The sequence below is a fragment of the Carassius gibelio genome, chromosome B16, assembly GCF_023724105.1.
Source record: "Carassius gibelio isolate Cgi1373 ecotype wild population from Czech Republic chromosome B16, carGib1.2-hapl.c, whole genome shotgun sequence".
Taxonomy (NCBI): Eukaryota; Metazoa; Chordata; class Actinopteri; order Cypriniformes; family Cyprinidae; genus Carassius; species Carassius gibelio.
In genome coordinates this window covers 25,688,225-25,707,635 of record NC_068411.1, presented here as the reverse complement: position 1 = coordinate 25,707,635, position 19,411 = coordinate 25,688,225, and the positions used below count along the sequence as shown (strand labels likewise).

Genomic DNA, 19,411 nt, shown 5'->3' with positions numbered 1-19,411 from the left:
ACTGTCTGTCATTCCAGCTTAATATTTTTGTGGAAATCATTTTTTTTAATCATAATTAATTTAATTTAATTCAACAATTAAGTTATTAATCATAACTTTTCTTTAAGATTGTGTGATGGAAGTTCAAAAGAATAGCATTTTTTAAAATATATATTTATATAAAATCTTTACTGTCACTTTTGGTCAATTGAATGCATATTTAAAATATAGCATTAAAGCTCAGTGTTAAACTGGAGTGATGGAGTCTGTGCACTCCACGAACTATCCATTTAACAATAAGATGCTTTGGGCCCATCTCTTAAGGGCACCTGTGTGCCTCTGTTCCTACTTGTAGTGCATCAGCATAAGACTGCATGTGGCTTCCCGTCTGCCCACTCATGACTGAACAGAACTCAGACCTTATTAAAGCAAACGGCTCAGTCTCATTTGGTAGCAGCCGTCGTCCATGCCATCTACAGAGTCACTCACGGACTAGCCACAGCTCACAGCTGGAGCTCACCCCATTCCCTGACCTTCTGCTGTCACATACTCAGAGCAAAGGCAATCCGTGTGGGAAAAATGTCTTCCTTTTAGAACCTCTGCTGAACACTTAAGGGGTGCCATGGTGGTGCCATGTGTTGTTAACTCATAATGACTGTGATTGATTGGATCCTGCCGATATTCGACAGGCCTTATTATGACTCCACTGAAGCATATATGTTGTGGGCTAATGAAATATTAAGTGTGAGGATTAAAATTTTCTTGTTGTGTATACTGACTTTCTCTATCAAACAGAGTTCAAATGACACTACTAGACACTTTCAGACTCTCTCATGAACATTAAGCTCTCTGCCTTTCTGTAGGATGATTAACATAGCTGTTGATGCATCAGTTGTTTGGTTCTTAGTGTGGTACACCTGACCAGAACATGTATACCTGAACATAAAATCTTAGCAAGAAACCCAGAGAGTAACAAGACACATATATAATTGTATATTGCTTGTGTATTGCCTCTTGTGGTCAGCTATAAGCTGAATGATTTTCATTCATTTGTCATTTTCTTAAAAAGTTAACATATATACTGTATATACTACCATTCAAAAATTCAGTCTATAAGATTTTTAGTAACACTTAAAGCCTTTATGTATAGTGCATTATAAACTGTTATTAAAGGTTATAATGCACTATTATTATTAATGTGTGTTGTAATACATCATATCTTGTCATAAATAATCATATCATATCTTGTCATTTCTCCATTCTGTCACCGATGGAGTTTCGGTTCCTTGCCGCTGTCGCCTCTGGCTTGCTTAGTTGGGGTCACTTCATCTACAGCAACATCATTGACTTGATTGCAAATAAATGCACAGACACTATTTAAACTGAACAGAGATGACATAACTGAATACAATGATGAACTGCCTTTAACTATCATTTTGCATTATTGAGACACTGTTTTCCAAATGAATGTTGTTCAGTGCTTTGACGCAATGTATCTTGTTTAAAGCACTATATAAATAAAGGTGATTGATTGATTGATAACCAAATTTAAACTGCATAGTTTAACAATTAAATGATTCGTTTTATAATGTATCAAGTGTGGTTACAATTATTTGTGAGTGTAAAATGCATTATGAAGTGCATTACAAGGCATAATTAATGCATTGAAACTACCTTTATGATGCATGATGCATTGCAGATTTTTTTTTTAAACCACAACTGTTTTCATCATAAGAATAAGAATCAGCATCAGCATATTAGAATGAATAGAAAAAATGTGTATGTAAAGATGATATCATATATGAAAAGTTTTACCCCTCATTCGTTAGTATCCATTCTTACCTTGCTGCTTAATTAAAAAAATTCCCCCCAGATGTTTCACAAATTACTGATTTTTTTTTTTTTTTTTTTTTTTGTGAATTAGAATTTGTTTTCTTTTAAAGCTGAAGTGTTTAAGGCTTTTAAAACTGAAGCTATTTTTTTCCAAATAAGTTCCCCTCAGAATATCTTTTAACACTTTGTCTTCTACTGGTTGGACAGATAGTCTGCCCCCATCTAATGGCATTACTCGAGCCAATCTTGCTATTTTAGGCTGATGTAATGGCTACAAATAGCTTAGTTATAGTTGGCGTATATTTATGCATTAAATTGTGCTTGTCCAACTCTTCATAAAAGTATGAAAATGTGGTAGCAGAATTGCTTAGGCTGTGTGTAAGTACTGTCTGAATAAAAAGCACCCACACTATGCCCTGGTCTCATCTTTTACAGGAATATTATATAAGTAAACCCCCTGTTGTCCTGAATATTGCAGAAAACCATCAAACTTTAATTAATTTGTAATGTCACTTTATGTTTAATGCATGAATGCATAGGGCACAGTAATGATAAGTCTGCTCCAGTTCTTCATGCTGTGTGTTCGGGTTCCAGACATTTGTGGTGTTCAGCATTCTCTGTGGACTGTATGTAGGCAGCAAGAGTGGGTTCAACAAGACTAGATAGTGTGCACATCCCGCAGAATATCTTTTATTACTGCTCCAGAGGAATGCTGAAAAAATGGTATCCAAACTACATGTCTGTGGAGGCAACAAATGTATTTGAAGGGAATGGGAATTATGAGGCGAGAAGAAATCGATCGAAATGAGATGAAAAAAGTGAAAGACGCAAAAGTTAAATCATGCATTCCACTGGACCAACACATAGGTTTAAGTGATATTTGCTTTAGATGACTTATTAATATTACATTTGTGTAATATTACAATGTGTTCTTCCCTTGACATCCAGTGTACAGTGTGGGACTGGGACTCGAACGGAAAGCATGATTTCATAGGGGAGTTTGAAGCTACGTTCAAAGAGATGCGATCAGCGATGGATGGAAGACAGGTATCAGTTTAAAACTTGTTATAAAAAAATGATCAATTTATTTGAATACTTTCACATCCAACACACAGAGAACATCGTCTACAAGCCAAGCTGATTTTTTAATCCAATTGATTTGATTTGAAACAGCTCTGTGAGATATTCAGAGCAGGTTAAGCTACTGATGAGTAGGAACTAGTTCGGTTCAAAGAGTAATCAGCAAAAGTGAAAGATGAAAGAGGAATGAGGTTATATGAGGAGATCTTCATGTGGGTCGCAGTCAGTTTCGTTTCTTCTATACTTAAACAGAATTACTTCCAGTATCCCTGAACGGAATGGCTGGATTTTTCTCACATATTTACATATTTATTCACATATCTAAAAAGATAGATAGATGTATAAATAACTAGACAGATATATTCAAATTGATTCAGTGATCGTTTGAGTTATCGATTATTTGATTAGTTGATTCTTTGAAACCAAATCCATTTAAGAAAAGATGTATACAGGCCAAAAAACATAACTGAACTCAAAACTACTTACTGCAAAAGAACAGTGTGCTCTAATGGAATTATAAGTGGAATAATTGCATAATTAGAATGATTAATTTTAATGACACAATTGATGGAAAGACTTTGAAATGCAATTTTGAAATATCTGTGTAGTTGTGCACTTTAAACATTAGGCAAACACACAAAAAGCATCACATCAGAATTCATAACCCAGCACCTGTTGTGTCCATTAAGTCATTCTGCACTTCTCTTATTTGTAGTTTGCGCTTTATTGCATTTCAGGACCACTATGCTGTTTACAAACTTGAAGCTAACTGGATAATTGCATTTTTATGATAGAAAATTCACACAAAATGACCATGTCCTCCTTAATAATCAATAATGAGGATGTTGTTCTGTGTAAGTGTTAAAGAGTATTCAGTCCCCATATGCAGCTTGCTCTAAAAATGGATCTAGTGATTAACCATTAATGCTAAAGACTAAATAAGACAATAAGTCCTTGTCTTTTAAGCTGTCAGTTAATTGTAACTCTGCTAAAATGCACAGCTACAGTTGGATGACACCTCATTCTCTTGTGAAGTCCCAAACGCTTTGGGCTGGTATCTCTATACCACAGGCGTCAGTACCAGAGTCTGCTAATTATTTTAGAACATCACTTCCAAGCTCGACATCATTCCTCATTATTATGACCGAAATTGTTGTTTTCTGAGTCTATTGTCGACTGGAGCACTTGTTTTTGGCCTTCGCTGCTCCAATGGGAAGCGATTATGCACCATCTCACACGTTCTAATGAAGCTATTATATTGTCCAGTATGTCTCGATTGCCCACTCAAACCAGTAATGATGAAAAACTAATGGTTTGTTTTTATTCTTTATTTTATTATTTTGTTTAAACAATGACAGGTCCAGTGGGAATGCATAAACCCAAAATATAAAGTCAAGAAGAAGAATTACAAGAACTCTGGGATTGTCATTCTGAATCAGTGCAAGGTAATATTTTCCATCATGAAATGATGCTCTCTAGAGGACCTTGTCTCCTCCCCGTAGGCCCTGTATTTCAAAAAGTGGCAGTGTCTTGCTGTCAGCAGAGGCGTTGATGGTTACAGTAGATGGAGGTGGGAACTTCACACAGCTAGAAGTCATTCCATTCAGCTAATGACCAGTGAATTTGATCATAGTTGACATTAATTAGAAGTGATGAGAAGAAGATAGCAACCTGAAAGTGCTTGAAATCTTGATAACCACTCCTTATCCATCCGCAGATCATTAAGATGCATTCCTTTCTGGACTACATCATGGGTGGTTGCCAAATACAGTTTACAGTAAGTCCAGACAGATACAACTCACTCTTTCTTAGTTGATGGAGTTCATTTATCTGTGTTTATATTTATTAAATGAATCATTTTTTATTTCTTGCTTTCTCTGACATTAGCAAAGCCACCAGTTTTGTTTAATGAATTATATTATTATAAGTCAGAGTACTCATGATTTGTTATTCATTACCATGTACATACTAATGGGAACGGGGAAAACAAAGTGTCATTCTAAATGTTTATTTTTTGCATAATTTATTAGGTAATAATTGTCTCACCTGCAAACAGCACTGTTATTTTCGCATGACACTTTTGTGTGCACTGTAGTGTTTCATTACTTTTTATTATCTGTCACAATATTCTCTTTCTTAATTGGTCTCATGTAGAGTCTCCTGAAAGGTTTTTAGAATTAGTTTCAGTTAAACTGATCTCGAATTTGTTTTATGAATTTATATAATATTCAGTTTTAATAAGTGTTGATATTTTTTATAAAGCAAACTGGTAGACCTGCAGTTTTTACCAACCTTCCTTGCTTAACCAGAAAATGGTGTTGCTAAAGGAGAAAGGATCTTACTTCCAGGGATGTGATCCGTTAAATGTTGGTACATGCTCTGTAAATAAAATCCATATGGGTTATTAATGATTAAACCCACACACAAACAAACACGGTCTACATATATAAAGGTGCATCTCAGTAAATTAGAATCGTGGAAAAGTTCATTTATTTCAGTAATTAATCTCAAATTGTGAAACGTGTGTATTAAATATTCAATGCACACAGACTGAAGTAGTTTGTTCTTTGGTTTTTTTATTGAGATGCACCTGTATGTATGAATACAGAAAGCACAGACATTAAATTAATTGTCTGAATCATTATATGATTGTGTCAATATTTTCTTTTTAATCAAATGTAGTTGGTTATAGAGCCTGTTTCAAGACATTGGGTATAAGCGATAGGTATTTCCCCCTGATTTGTAGTGTTACATAGTCTATTTTTTATTTTATTGTATTGGTTGTCCTCCTAAAAAGGATTTGAGAATGACTACTTTAGATGACATGGGTTTTATAATCATGATAAACATGGCTTTTGGTATGTAATGGAATATTGTGTTAATATGTTCGTAATACTGTAACTATACAAGTCAGGCACATTTTATCTACGTACATACATAGTCACACGTCTACATAAGCTAATGCATTTTACATCTCTATTCAATCTGTTTACTCTCTGTCAATGCCGTCAGGAGAAAAGGCTCTGTAGCATTTCTCCACATGGTGTATACATTTTGAGAAATTAGCCTTAAAGCACTACTTTGATTGCTGCTTGTCTTTCAGGTAGCGATTGATTTCACAGCATCTAATGGGGATCCTAGAAACAGTTGTTCGTTACACTACATCCACCCCTACCAGCCTAATGAGTATCTGAAAGCTTTAGTCGCAGTGGGGGAGATTTGCCAAGACTACGACAGGTGAGCTGGCTGAACAGCCAATCAAATCCCAACTTCAGCTCTCTAGGTTCTCGACTTTCTTTCATACAGCAGTTATTTGGGTTCACACAATTTCGAGTAAGTTCTCTTTCTCAGAGTGTGCAGTATTTTGACAGCATAGTGAGTAAAGCAGAGTCCCAAATTTGGGGTTTTATTTTTTTTTATGTAATGTGTAGGCAGTCTAAAAGATAGAAAATGTGAAGGAAGCAAGGGGTCAAGGTTTGGCTGGTTAGCATGGTCCCAAATCCTTGTAGATGTGGATGCATCATTCACCATTGATGGCCATTCAAAAGTAGCCATGTATTCTGACCCAAAACAAGAAAAAAAAGAAAAAATATAAATATTTTATGTGATAGTGGGTGTTTTACCCACAGTGACAGATTTTTTGTTGTTGTTGAAAAACTGAAAGCCTCGGAGCACATAGAGCAATATGCAGGTCACACATTTCTTTATATATGATATTATGGTGCCTTGGAAGCCAGTTTGAGAGTAGTTTCCTTAAGAGATGACTCCATCTGGTAAGTCAGTGACTGAATTGCTGCTGTAGAAAAACCGTTGTAGTGACAACCAAAACACAACACTGAAAACTTCATTAACAATGCTTTTTACTTCAAACAGTTAATACAGAGTGGTTAATTGTAACTTATGAAAACATATTTTGATTTATTTTGATCCCAGTTTACATAACTGGTCCATTTTGCTGTAAAAACAGTAGAATATGTCATGCACAGACTAGGCCTGTTTTAATTATACATTTGGTAAGGACAGCAAAACAAGGTGGGAGTTACATTTTGACAGGCAGCCTGTTATTTTCAAACTTTATTTTATTAGACCTGTGGCCTTTGCATTTTAACAGTTGGTGATTATTTAGAAACCCTGAAGCAGTTTTTGGATAACATGCTAAATCCCAGCGTTTTTTGACCACTGTAGCTGAGCTGTAATTTCAGCTCTCTGAAAGGTCATTCAAAAGCTCATTTCCAGCACCATGTCGAGCTTCGGCATCACTCCAGAATGAGATGAATGCACATCCATCAGGACGTTTGGTTGGGATGAAATCTGAAATCACAGTGCTTGCAGATTTGGCAGGCACTAACAATAACAATTATGCAAATCTGTGTCCATTACAAATGAACAGTGATGAGGGGCCACTGAGACAGGAAAGCATGATGGGAAATTTGGTAAGTAATCCCCAAGATCCTCAGTTCCTGCCAGCTCTAATCTCCTGTCCACTTTCATTTCCATGCAGTGACAAAATGTTCCCAGCGTTTGGCTTTGGTGCTCGGATACCCCCAGACTTCAAGGTAACGTCTTTATCATTCATAGCGATGGGGGTGTAATGGGATTCTTTCATTTTTGGGATGAAGTGAAAGATGCTTCTAATTAGGCTACCGCTGGAGTAATGTATGAACTGATGTCAGCAGGCTAATTTCCCTCCAACAGATAATGTGGCTTTGTGTAGAGCCGAGTATTTTGTATTTATCTTAGGCGTCAACAGTTTTGACTAGATAGATCAAATGTCTGAATGTACAGTTCACACTCCAGACTTATTTTTTAAAATCTCTTAAAAGTATTAAAATAAATAGTATTGAAAATTATGATTTTACTTACAGCATGAAGCTAGGTATTGAATACACCTGGAGGGGGTATTTACCAGCAATATTGACCAGCGGAATGTGCATTATCCTGCTAATTTCAATACTATCAACTTCACATAAACAAACACACAAATAAATAAATACTGATTTAATGGAAGCTGGAAATGGATTTGCTGAATAAATTCCACCATGCATATCAATAAAATAAATTTGGCTTTGCACAGTGGAATGGGATAACTTGCTTCTCCTAATTGTATTAGTGATATTTAGTGCTAGTTTATCAGGAAGTGATGATATTGTTCTCCTGACTCAAATGAAAATGGTGCTTTATTTGGAAATGTTTTATGCCATATTCCAAAAAAGCACATAAGTTAAATACGCAACATTGGATGGAAAGTAGCTAGCGAAGAGTCCCTGTTGGCTATATATCAGAACTCTTGGAAAACTGTTGAGCCAATCAAATTGAAAGAACTAACAATTGCATAATATGTGGCATGCATTATTCTCAAAAAATATATATTTCATGCCACAAATAGCCTAAGATTGTGTTTCCTTTTTTCTATCTTTTCCCCCCAGGTTTCACATGACTTTGCAGTAAACTTCAACGAAGACAACCCAGAATGTGCAGGTATGATGGTGCATTCATCCAAATATTTTATCTATTCCAGACCATATACTGTATCTTAAATTATCTCCTCAATGCATATTCATTAACTTCCCCATGCGACCTTTTCCCACTGGGACTGAACTACTTAAAGCCTCAACATAACATTGGCAAAGTCAAACACACAAAGAAGATCAATATATGCATAGCCGAATTACAGAGCTACGCTATTGACAAGAGATGACACATTAATGTTTAATGCTGCTATAAAATATACAGCCTGATGGGAATGTCTGAAGGAGGGAAGCGGGGATGACATTGTTGTCACATCCTCCCCCTCCCCAGTAATTAGTCTTTCTGGGGCATAACAGGAGGTTAAATATCATGTCAGCACAAAATGACACGTCAGCACAAAAACAAGATCTTTTAAGCCTTGGTGAAATAATAGTGGTGAATTGCATTCGATCAGAACTTCTTGTACAGAGTTTTAGGACATTGCTAAATTTTGTAGGATACATGTTTTCATGTTTTATTGAAATGTGTTACCACTCTGCTTTTTGTTTAACCACTCTGTGCTGCAAAAGGAAGACCATAATCTCTTGGTTGGCTTGCATCATCACAACCTGTTTAAAGTTTGAAACTTGCGCCTCCTAAAAGGGTGGCTGCTATCAGAGAGTAAAGATGAAAATATAAGAACAATGAATGCTTGAAATACAGAAACAGATGGGAAAGTAAAGTAATATAAATGATAATTTTGTTGTCATGAGCAAGCCTCTGCCAAGCCATCTATGCATTCAAATGTAACCCAACTCTCTTTGGGATGGCGTTGGCTTGGAAGTCAAGTCAGAAGATGCAAATGATTGGATTTTGTATTTAGTTTGCTCTCAGATTGTGTTTGGCGCTTAGCTTTCCCATCATCCATGTCTTCAGCCACGAGCTGGATAAATTGATCATCGCTCCAGTGTATTGGTGTCACTTGATTTCCCTTGCTATTTCTGTTCCACCTCTATCAGTGCAGACACACCAGGGTGGCGCCCTGAATGGGCACAGACCACTCAGCTTTTGATCAAGCAGCCAGGCCTGTCTATTCCAGGAATAGCAAATGGCTCACAGCCCCACCAGGACACATGCCAGCCAATCTACCCTGAGCAGAGAGCGCACCTTTTCGCCCTGGTATTGTCTGGAAAATCCAGCATGGCAGTTTTGCGGTTCCAATGAACCTGGATGAGACACACAGCACGCTTGAATGGTGTGAATGACACTGGTGTGCAATTATAAGTAATTTTTACTTTCTAAATATTGACAACCCATTTTAGACAAGCCTCAACGAGGCGCCTGGAGAGCACGTTGTTTGCTTTCCATGAATGAAGCCAATTTGTAGTCTTCTCACTCTTCCAAAATCATTCCTTTTAAAAGTTTTGCCCATCGGTGGGGTGTAAACATCTTTTTCACCAAATAAAGAGGTTAGCACTACCCTGCTGGAAGAGGTCATGACTAAACCATTCTGACGCCATACAAAACTTTGCCTATTATTGCTTTTTAGAAGTAGCCTTGCATTTTGGCAAAAACTTTTTCTAATAAACACATGAATCACAAATCATTATTCATAATTATATAACACATTCAAGGAAAAATAATAGTTTGTATTGCTGTATAAATGATATATGCATCTCCACTAGCATTTAAAAGCATTTAACCAGAGAAGATCCTCCCTATACGCAAAGTACGCAAGCTTTAATTAAAATAGTTTTAATTTTTATTAAATTTTTTAATTTGGCCAGCGGTTATGAAAACTTCTTATGTCATTTCTTTTAATGCAGTGCACTGTCGCCCTTTCTACGCAAAAATCAGTCAAATCATGTAACATGAATGTCATACAGAGAGAAATTAATTGTAAACTTTTAAACACTAAACATTTTTTAATTTCTATCACTTAATTTTACATGGTATCTAACAAATTTATGTATATAAATTTAATTGAACATAATTTTCTTTACTTTTGTTGTCTATAAGCGCAGCTTTCTGCAATGTTTCCCTTTCAACTCGGGTATCATCTAGAATTCTGAGTATCCCACTTGGTCGCTTGATAAATATGACATTTCTGATGTCCAAGGCCACAGGAATTCCCATGAGCAAGCATGCTGAAGACTTCTAAGCATCACATGCTAAACAAGAAACAGCCTTGGAGATGAATGCGTGTTGTAACAGATAGACCTCCTCGGCTGTAACACATCAGAAACTTTACATAATCTATTGCCTTGAGGAGAAATTTGTTGGCCAATGCAATTACTCTAAACTGTAATTAGAACTGGGGTTAAAAGGCAAAGAGCTCATTTAGCTGATTACTGACACTTTGCAATATGAGTGTACAATATGTGTGTGGTTTTCTTTGAGGGGTTGTGGGATGGTTCACATGTCAATGAATCCTTGGTGGAACTCCCAATGTGATATCACATCTAACAAGGTTTACAGCTTTCTATTTGCGGAAGGTGATGGATTTTCGTTCATAGTGCTAAAATCACAGGCAGACACAAGGGCACACGCACGTCACATGGTGAGACATTCTCACAGCAGCGGTGTGAATTGGCCAAATGTGACTGTCGATGCATGAAGACTTGGAAGGTGTTATGATGAAAGGACGTCAGCAGTAGGTTAATTCAGGCCTTTTAATGTCATCAGCATGACTTATCCTTTAAAGAGACAATGCTCAGTTGAAGAGTCTATTAAGGTCCAGCGCATCTCTTTGATTCCTCTTTGCGGGGAAGCCACAGAAGCGATTACATCCATTGACCTCCGCCTTGAAAGTCTTCTCATCTTAATTCTGCTGCCACACAGCATGGCAGGCTTTCACCTTTGAGCCCCTGTTTGTGCGTGTTCAAGCTCACAGGTGTTAATTAAATGAAACAGTTGAGACGTGGTGAGGAGAGACAGGCTGACCTTAAGATTCATGCTCAGCGAGTCAGTAAACAGCATTACTACTTCACTGCAGAGAGTCTTCACTGACACTCATTCAAGTCCTTTAAATGCATTACACGTCACTTTAGATACAATCTTTAAGCATAAAAAATAAATAAAAAATTAATACAATAAATGATCAAATATAAGAGATAAAATTATTTTAGTGTTATTTTAGTATCATTGATTTACTATGTTATTTAGTCTTTGTTAACATTTTGAATGTTTTTGTTTAATTTTAGTAATTGTTTGTAAAAAAAAAAAAATCTAAAAAATTGTTTGGCGACTGTCTGAGATGAAATTATTTTATATATGTATTTTATTTTATTAAAGTCGATGTTTATTTTATTTAAAGTAATGAAACTTTAAATAAACTTAAAATGAAACTTAAAATAAATAACCCTAATATTAAAGATATTAAAGTTACGTTTTTTTTTTTCAGTTAATATATAATTTTATTTCAAGTAATGATTTTTAATTTTACTTTTCAGTTTAGAATAGATTATTTCGTTTTAGTGTTAGTACTTAAATCAAATGAAAATGAGAAATGTTGCCTTGGCAAATATCTGAAATGAAATTATTAATACATTTATGTTTATATTTTGTTTTATTTCAAATAAATATTATCATTATTATTTTAGTTTTAGTAAACAAAGATAACCCTGGTGTTTTATTAGTGAGTAGTCTGTAACTCACACAGCTCAAGACTTATCTTTTTGAACTTCGCAGGTATCCAGGGTGTGGTAGAAGCCTACCAGAATTGCCTTCCTAAGATCCAGCTGTACGGTCCCACAAACATTGCCCCGATCATCCAGAAAGTGGCCAACTTTGCCTCTGAGGAAATGCACACCAAAGAGGCCATGGTGAGCCTGTTTCTATTCCATCTTCATCTCTAAAGTTTCTCTTGTTCTAAAGTTTTTCTTTTCTTGCACTGATGCAGCAATACTTCATCCTGCTCATCCTGACGGACGGTGTAATCACAGATATGGCGGACACTAGAGAGGCCATCGTCCACGCCTCTCACCTGCCCATGTCTGTCATCATCGTGGGAGTTGGAAGCGCAGATTTCACTGACATGGAGATGCTGGACGGTGATGACGGAATCCTTCGTTCGCCTAAAGGGGAACCAGTGTTGCGTGACATCGTACAGTTTGTGCCATTCCGTAACTTCAAACATGTGAGTTTACAAGGTTACAATATAAATGTGTTTATATATATCTGGCCACTTTATCAGGTACACCTTGCTAGTACCGGGTTGGACTCCCTTTTGCCTTCAGAACTGCCTTAATTCTTTGTGGTAGATTCAACACGGTTTTGGAAACATTCCTTAGAGATTTTGGTCCATATTTTCATGATAGCATGATAGCATGAGTAAAGTGAACTCTTTGTCATGTTCAAGAGACCAGACTGTGATGATTTGAGCTTCGTGACATGGTGCATTATCCTGCTGGAAGTAGCCATCAGAAGATGGATACACCGTAGTCATAAAGAGATGGACAGCACGAAATACGACAGCCCAAAGTGTGCCAAGAAAATATCCCTCACACCATTACACTACCACCACCAGCCTGAACCATTGAGACAAGGCAGGATGGATCCATGCTTTCATGTTCTTTACACCAAATTCTGACCCTATCATCTGAATGTTGCAGCATAAATCCAGACTCATCAGACCAGGCAATGTTTTTCCAGTCTTCTATTGTCTGATTTGGATGAGCCTGTCCAAATTGTAGCCTTCGTTTCCTGTTCTTAGCTGACGGGAGCTGCACCCGGTGTGATCTTCTGCTGCTGTAGCCCATCTGCTTCAGGGTTCGACGTGTTGTGTGTTCAGAGATGGTATTCTGCATACCTTGGTTGTAACGAGTGGTTATTTGAGTTACTGTTGACTTTCTATCATCTATGACCAGTCTTCCCATTCTCCTCTGACCTCTGACATCAATAAGACATTTTCGTCAACACAACTGCCGCTCACTGGATATTTTCTCTTTTTCAGACCATTTTCTGTAAACCCTAGAGATGGTTGTGCATGAAAATCCCAGCAGTTTTTTAAATGCTCAATCCAGCCTTTCTGGCACCAACAACCATTCCACATTCAAAGTCACTGAAATCCCCTTTCTTCCCCGTTCTGATGCTCGGTTTGAACTTCAGCAAGTCATCTTCACCACATCTAGATCCCTAAATGCATTGAGTTGCTGCCATGTGATTGGCTGATTAGCAATTTGTGTTACCAAGCAATTGAACAGGTGTACATAATAAAGTGGCCGGTGAGTGTTTATATTTTAGTACAGATTTTTTTATATATATAACTATATAATATATTTGTTTACATTTCTAATAATAAACAAATGTTTAAAATGACGTAATAGATAAATATGAAAACAAGGTTGTATTCAGGGGCACAACATATGTTTATCGTCTATTTAGTCATAAGTACCTAGTGTTTTAGAGCCTCAGAGCTCTTTTTATACACAACATCTTAACTCCCTTTACTTGCAATCGAAAGATAAAATGATTATACATGCAGCTGAACTGTAGTTCATGCCCTTTAATCAATGCATTGCTATGCAGAGGTTTTCATCCTGCGTCTTTATAATGTCTGAAGTACCTCTAAGGAAAATCTCCTGGATAATTACTCCCTCATTCCTCTGTGCTCTCCGTCTCACATTTCCCACCCAGACTCCTCGGAGCAATCTAATAACCTTTAGCTTGACTGCTCCATTAATTACCACATCTTCTGCCGGTCCCTGGTGGAAAACAAACCACAGAATTCAGAGAGCAGCGTTATCTCTCGAGTGGGTAAACTTAACTGTGACAAACACCACAATCTTTGCTGTTATAGAGGACTGTGTTTTTTAATAAAGAGCTCAGAGGTTTTCTGGGGAAGGTTTTTGATTCTTGTGATTCAGATATTTTTAAAGAAATCAATACTCTTATTCAGCGAAGGTTAAACTGATCAGTCACGAGTTGTTAAGACATTAATAATGTTATTTAAAAATATATATTTTAAATAAATGTTCTTTTGAACTTTCTAAGAATATTGAAAAATGCCAGTTTCCACAAAATGTTTTCAATATTGATAATAATAACAAATATTAACCAAATCAGCATATCTGAATGATTTCTGAAGGATCATGTGACACTGAAGACTAGAATGAGGCTGAAAATTCAGCTGTCATCACAATAAATAATAAATAATACATTGTAGTTTAATGTAAAATAAATGTACAATTTAAATTTAAATTGTAATATTTCATATGTTGTCTGTTTTTACTTTATATATATAGGTATATATATAGAACATATAATGAATGAATGAATATATACATTTGACATAACATGTCTCTAAATGTGACAGAGTGTCCATATAAGCAAAAGTGACGGGATCCTCTCGAGAAATATGCCAAGACTTGTTTTCTTTCCAGAAATGTACTGTAGTGAAAGCCCCTAACAAACACCACCATCTCGGCCATGTCTCTCTATCTCAGAATCTCCTCTCCTGCATCTAATTGGCCAGCAGGGGTTGGAGGGGTTTGACATGGTTTGTGCTCTGATTTCCTCTCAGCTCCTCGAGGTGACTTTGAGTCACACGAGTCACTTTTGCTCAAGTTTCTGGATATTTTTCATCACCATGCATGTGGGTTTCAGCAAGTACAGTATCTTCACACATCATTAGCATGGGAATGGCAAACTGGACCAGATGGCGAAATGGATAAATGGCCTTGCAAATGTTTGATTCGCTGTTTGTTTCTGCTTCTGCATCTTCCTAGGCCTCTCCTGCTGCTTTGGCAAAAAGTGTCTTAGCCGAAGTCCCAAACCAGGTGGTGGACTATTACAACAGTAAGGGGATCAAGCCCAAGTGCCCCAGCGAGTATGAGTCTTCCAGGACGTTTGGCCACTGAAGCGCCGAGCTAACGCTCATTACAAAAACTAGCACGTTTCTGTGAATTTGAATCCTTATCTGTTCTACTTTGTTTTGTTTGCATGCGTAGCCTGTGAGGCTTGCATAGGTGTTGCAATGCTACCGTTCTTATTATGTACATGTGTACATGCACAGACTTACAACCATGAAGAAAGGAAAAACTCAAAAACTACTGATGTAAGCATGATGAATGGGAGTAGCTGAAGAATAGTTGGATTATCTGTTGTTTTCTTTTCTATAAAGGTTTGAGATTTTGCTAAATTTCGTAATGTTCTTACATTGTAAAGCATTTTGGATCTTAGAAAATGAAAAGCTATTTGAATTAGATTATATGTGGATATTCAGGCTTTCTTTTTCTCTCTTTTTCTTTTTTTTTTTGCAGATGCAGGGCCAGATGCATGATTGTATTTTGCATGTTAATAATAATAATCCAGCCTCGTTTTTCTACTTGTTCCTTTTGGGGCCTGTTATATGATTTTATGTGAAGCTGCTCTTCTGAAACCAGTCCACAAATTCAAATTTAGAATGAAGTATTTTTTTGTAGTTTAAAGTGATGATGTGACAAATTGTTTGAGAATAAAGTTTGTGTTATGAACGATGCATTTTTTTGTGTGGATTTTGAAGCAAACAACTTTCCTAACTGTTAGTCCATAATACAATTAGATGTTTTATGCCACCAATCTTCAAAAATGCAGGGATTAAAAATACTCTGACTTTCGATGAGTCTACAGAGTATGGAAACCCATTTCTGCCACTAATAAAAAACAGGTAATTGCTAGTTTACATCTCACAATTCTGACTTTTTATTCTTTTATTTTAGACTCTTTTTCTCAGAATTACACAATATAAACTAAATTGTATCATGAAAGTCAGTAATGCATGATATAAACTTGCAATTACTGGAAAAAATAAACACAATTTTGAGTTTAAATCCTTTTTATATCCTCACAATTCTTAGAACATCAGTCTTTTCCCGCCTCAGAATTGGTCTTTATTACTTAAATTTTGACCAAAAAAAAAGGAAAAAAAATCTGAATTGCGAGATACATGAGAAAGAAAATAGCATTTTTTTGTGTGTTTACAATTTCGAGTTCATATCCTGCTTTTCTGACTTTCTAAATCTCACGTTTATATCACATAATTTTGAGAAAAAAGTGAGAATTTTGTGTTTGTATTACACAATTCTGAGGAAAAACACAGAATTGCGAGATAGAACCTTGCAATTGCAAGAAAAAAAAAGTCAGAAATGGTTGCAATTAACTTAAAAAAAAATATTCAGGCAGAAACAGGCTTCCATAATATAGTCTATATATAGCATATAAAAACTTTCATGTTTTGCTTCAGAAATAAAAAAATAAAATGTAAATAGATTTAAATTACCATTCTGAGTAATGTATTCTTCTTATTATTTATTTTTACATTTTCCCAATATTCACTTGAATGATTTTATTTCCTTTATAGTTTCAACCATAGAAACTGAAACTAGCGCACAAGAGTGTAAGATACTGGAAACAACACTTACTGGTGAAAAAGCACTTTATAAGTTGGCCTATATTTTACAAGCGATACACTTTCTAATGAGATTTCATTTAGTCTTTGCAGTATTGGTAGTGCTTGAGTTTCAGGCTTACAAAGCTGAGAAATGTATTTTAGAAACTGCTAGACATGCTCATTATAGGCAATGCCAGGGGACAATTTTTCATAAACATATAACACAAAAAACATCAATGCAATATGTGCGGATCCTCAAACTGTCATAATGCAGGCTGACAGACCTGCCATGAACCTCTGATGAGCTGCAGTGCTCCCACACGTCAGCTTTCCCCTGAAGACCAGTTAGTGGTTCTATGTTATATGTGATTTAAATAAAATAAAACACATTTACAATCGTAAATGTTTACATTTAGGCTGACAACGCAATGTGGATTAGCCTACCAGTGATTTATATTGATTTAATCATGTTTTTAAAAAAAAGTATCTATTGTAATAAGTATTTTTTTGTAAACATTGTCAAGTATGTTCCTTACTGATTTTTCTGTCTTTCTTATACACACACACACAATTTATTTTCTTCTTTCTAAAATACTGTTAATATTATATATATATATATATATATATATATATATATATATATATATATATATATATATATATATATATATATATATATATATATATAATATTTAAATATATTATCATATTAATGTATTATCATATTAATGTATTAATATTTAAATATATTATTATTAAATATATTTAATAATATTTATATAATTTTTTTTTTTTTTGCTGTATAGGATACAACTGCATCAGCACAAAATAAGTATAATAAGAGTTTCCTTATAACCTGGTGGTGAAAGCATCACCCTCCAAATGGCTCTAAATCTTCAAGACTACCTCATGACTGTTTGATGCGGCACATTTATTTATTCAGTGTAACATGAGGAAAAATGAGCCAAAACCGCATCCACATATTAGTCTCTGAAGGCTTCAGTGGTACTTCATTATCTCATTTGTTCTCAATCAACTGGAGCATGTCGTGACTCCCTAAAAGCCTGCACGGGTCATTGCTATTTTACTAGGTCCATCATTGATCTGCCACTCGAGGACAACCGCAGGATCCTACATCATTAGACCCATGCATTCTCCAGAGCTTTTGTCACTGATTGGCTCAGATTGTGGTGTTGTCATGGAGATCTGCGGCCCAGGCTGCGGTTTCAAGTGTAACACGAAATATAAAACAAAAGTAATGTACTGGTTTAATAGCATCATTTTCTTCACAGTACAACTGCAATGAAAATATAAATCTAGTCATCAAGAAAGAAAAAAGGCCAGATTGTGTGACGAACATCTGTTCTGTGAGGAAACGGTGTTTGGGTGTTTTCATCCACTCACTTTAAATTAAACCTAAACAGATGCATGCAACTAATTAAAATTCAGGACAGGAAATCAAATGCTAATTTGACATGTAGCTGATCGTTTTCAAGCAATTAATTCTGTGTGCGTACTTGTCTTGAATTCACCAATCAATGATTCATACCATGAGTGTCTTAACCAATGACTCTTTTGGCATCTGCCTTCTAATTATAAAGCAACAAGCTTGTCTTGGCCCAAGTGATTAAAACTTCTAAGAATGTCTTTTGTTTCAGCAATGGTTTATGAATAGTCTAAAGACAGGTATTAGTCTAATGAGGGTCTAGTCTGGAGGAAGAGATGTGCGATTGGAGCTGATTAGCTTTAGTGAACAAAGGATCAGGAGGGCTGCTGCCGCTGCGCATGGGGCTTAAAAAGGTCCTGCGATTCTTTAAAGCTTCTTTATGTGCTCTCGGAGACTGTTTCACTTTCATTAAGATTAAAATACATATTGAATACTTGAGTAAAATAAGGGCTTCATGCTGCACATGTAAATGCAACACAGTCCATTGGAACATTCATTAAACAGAAATGGCTTCCAGTTCCAGCGCTCCCAGTCGGCTGATTGGCTGTTGCGTCTGTCTGATTCACCTGTCACCTGTCAGTCATGAGCCTCGGAAAACCTTGCTTAAAGTGCAAATAAAGAATAAAGAAATCTTTCCAAATTTGATTAGTTGGCTGTATGGATTACTTCCTTCTGTTTGGTAAATAAATAAATAAATAAATATAAAAAAGTATTTATTCATTTGTTTAAATATTTCTATTAATAGTATGTTATAAAATATTTTCTCACCCATTATAGTGCACATTTATCTAGTCTGATAAAAGACTTTAGACACTGTAGTCCTTTAAAGGAATTGTTATCCATTTGATTTCAATATTTAAATATGTAAATAAATAAATAAATATTTCTGTTAATATTGCTACTTCTGTTATGTTCTCAGATAAAGTGTATTTTCACCTACAGTCTGATCAAATATTTTCAGAAAGGGAAATTTTGTTTAAAAAAACCTGATATTTCTATTATGTTCTCGCCTACAGTGTACTTTCAAAAAAAGTCTGATTAAAGGCCCTCTGGAAACTCTGAAAACTTACAGAGTTTCTACACCTAATCCTTTAATGTTATCCAGAAGGAAAATGGTTTAAGATGAGCAGTGTGAAAGGAAAACGGAGGCAACCATTAGCACATGCACTGTGAGTCCTGTGGAGTTAAACTAATTGAGTCGTGGTAGCGAGCTGGTCCTCGGGAGAGATTACTGTTTTGTGTAAATTACCACT

General features: G+C 35.7%; 1 protein-coding gene across 2 annotated transcripts in view; it reads left to right on the top strand.

Moving 5' to 3' along the window:
* Positions 1 to 15,820, top strand: part of LOC127974338 (copine-4) — a 45,209-nt gene extending 29,389 nt beyond the window's left edge. For both annotated transcript variants that reach the window (XM_052577530.1, XM_052577529.1), the window contains 9 exons: positions 2,761 to 2,859; positions 4,251 to 4,337; positions 4,610 to 4,669; positions 5,996 to 6,129; positions 7,394 to 7,448; positions 8,319 to 8,370; positions 12,031 to 12,164; positions 12,242 to 12,478; positions 15,069 to 15,820. In XM_052577530.1, coding sequence (XP_052433490.1) covers positions 2,761 to 2,859; positions 4,251 to 4,337; positions 4,610 to 4,669; positions 5,996 to 6,129; positions 7,394 to 7,448; positions 8,319 to 8,370; positions 12,031 to 12,164; positions 12,242 to 12,478; positions 15,069 to 15,200 — 990 coding nt within the window. In that variant the 3' untranslated portion in view covers positions 15,201 to 15,820. The remainder of the gene's footprint in view (positions 1 to 2,760; positions 2,860 to 4,250; positions 4,338 to 4,609; positions 4,670 to 5,995; positions 6,130 to 7,393; positions 7,449 to 8,318; positions 8,371 to 12,030; positions 12,165 to 12,241; positions 12,479 to 15,068) is intronic.
* Positions 15,821 to 19,411: the final 3,591 nt, after the last annotated feature.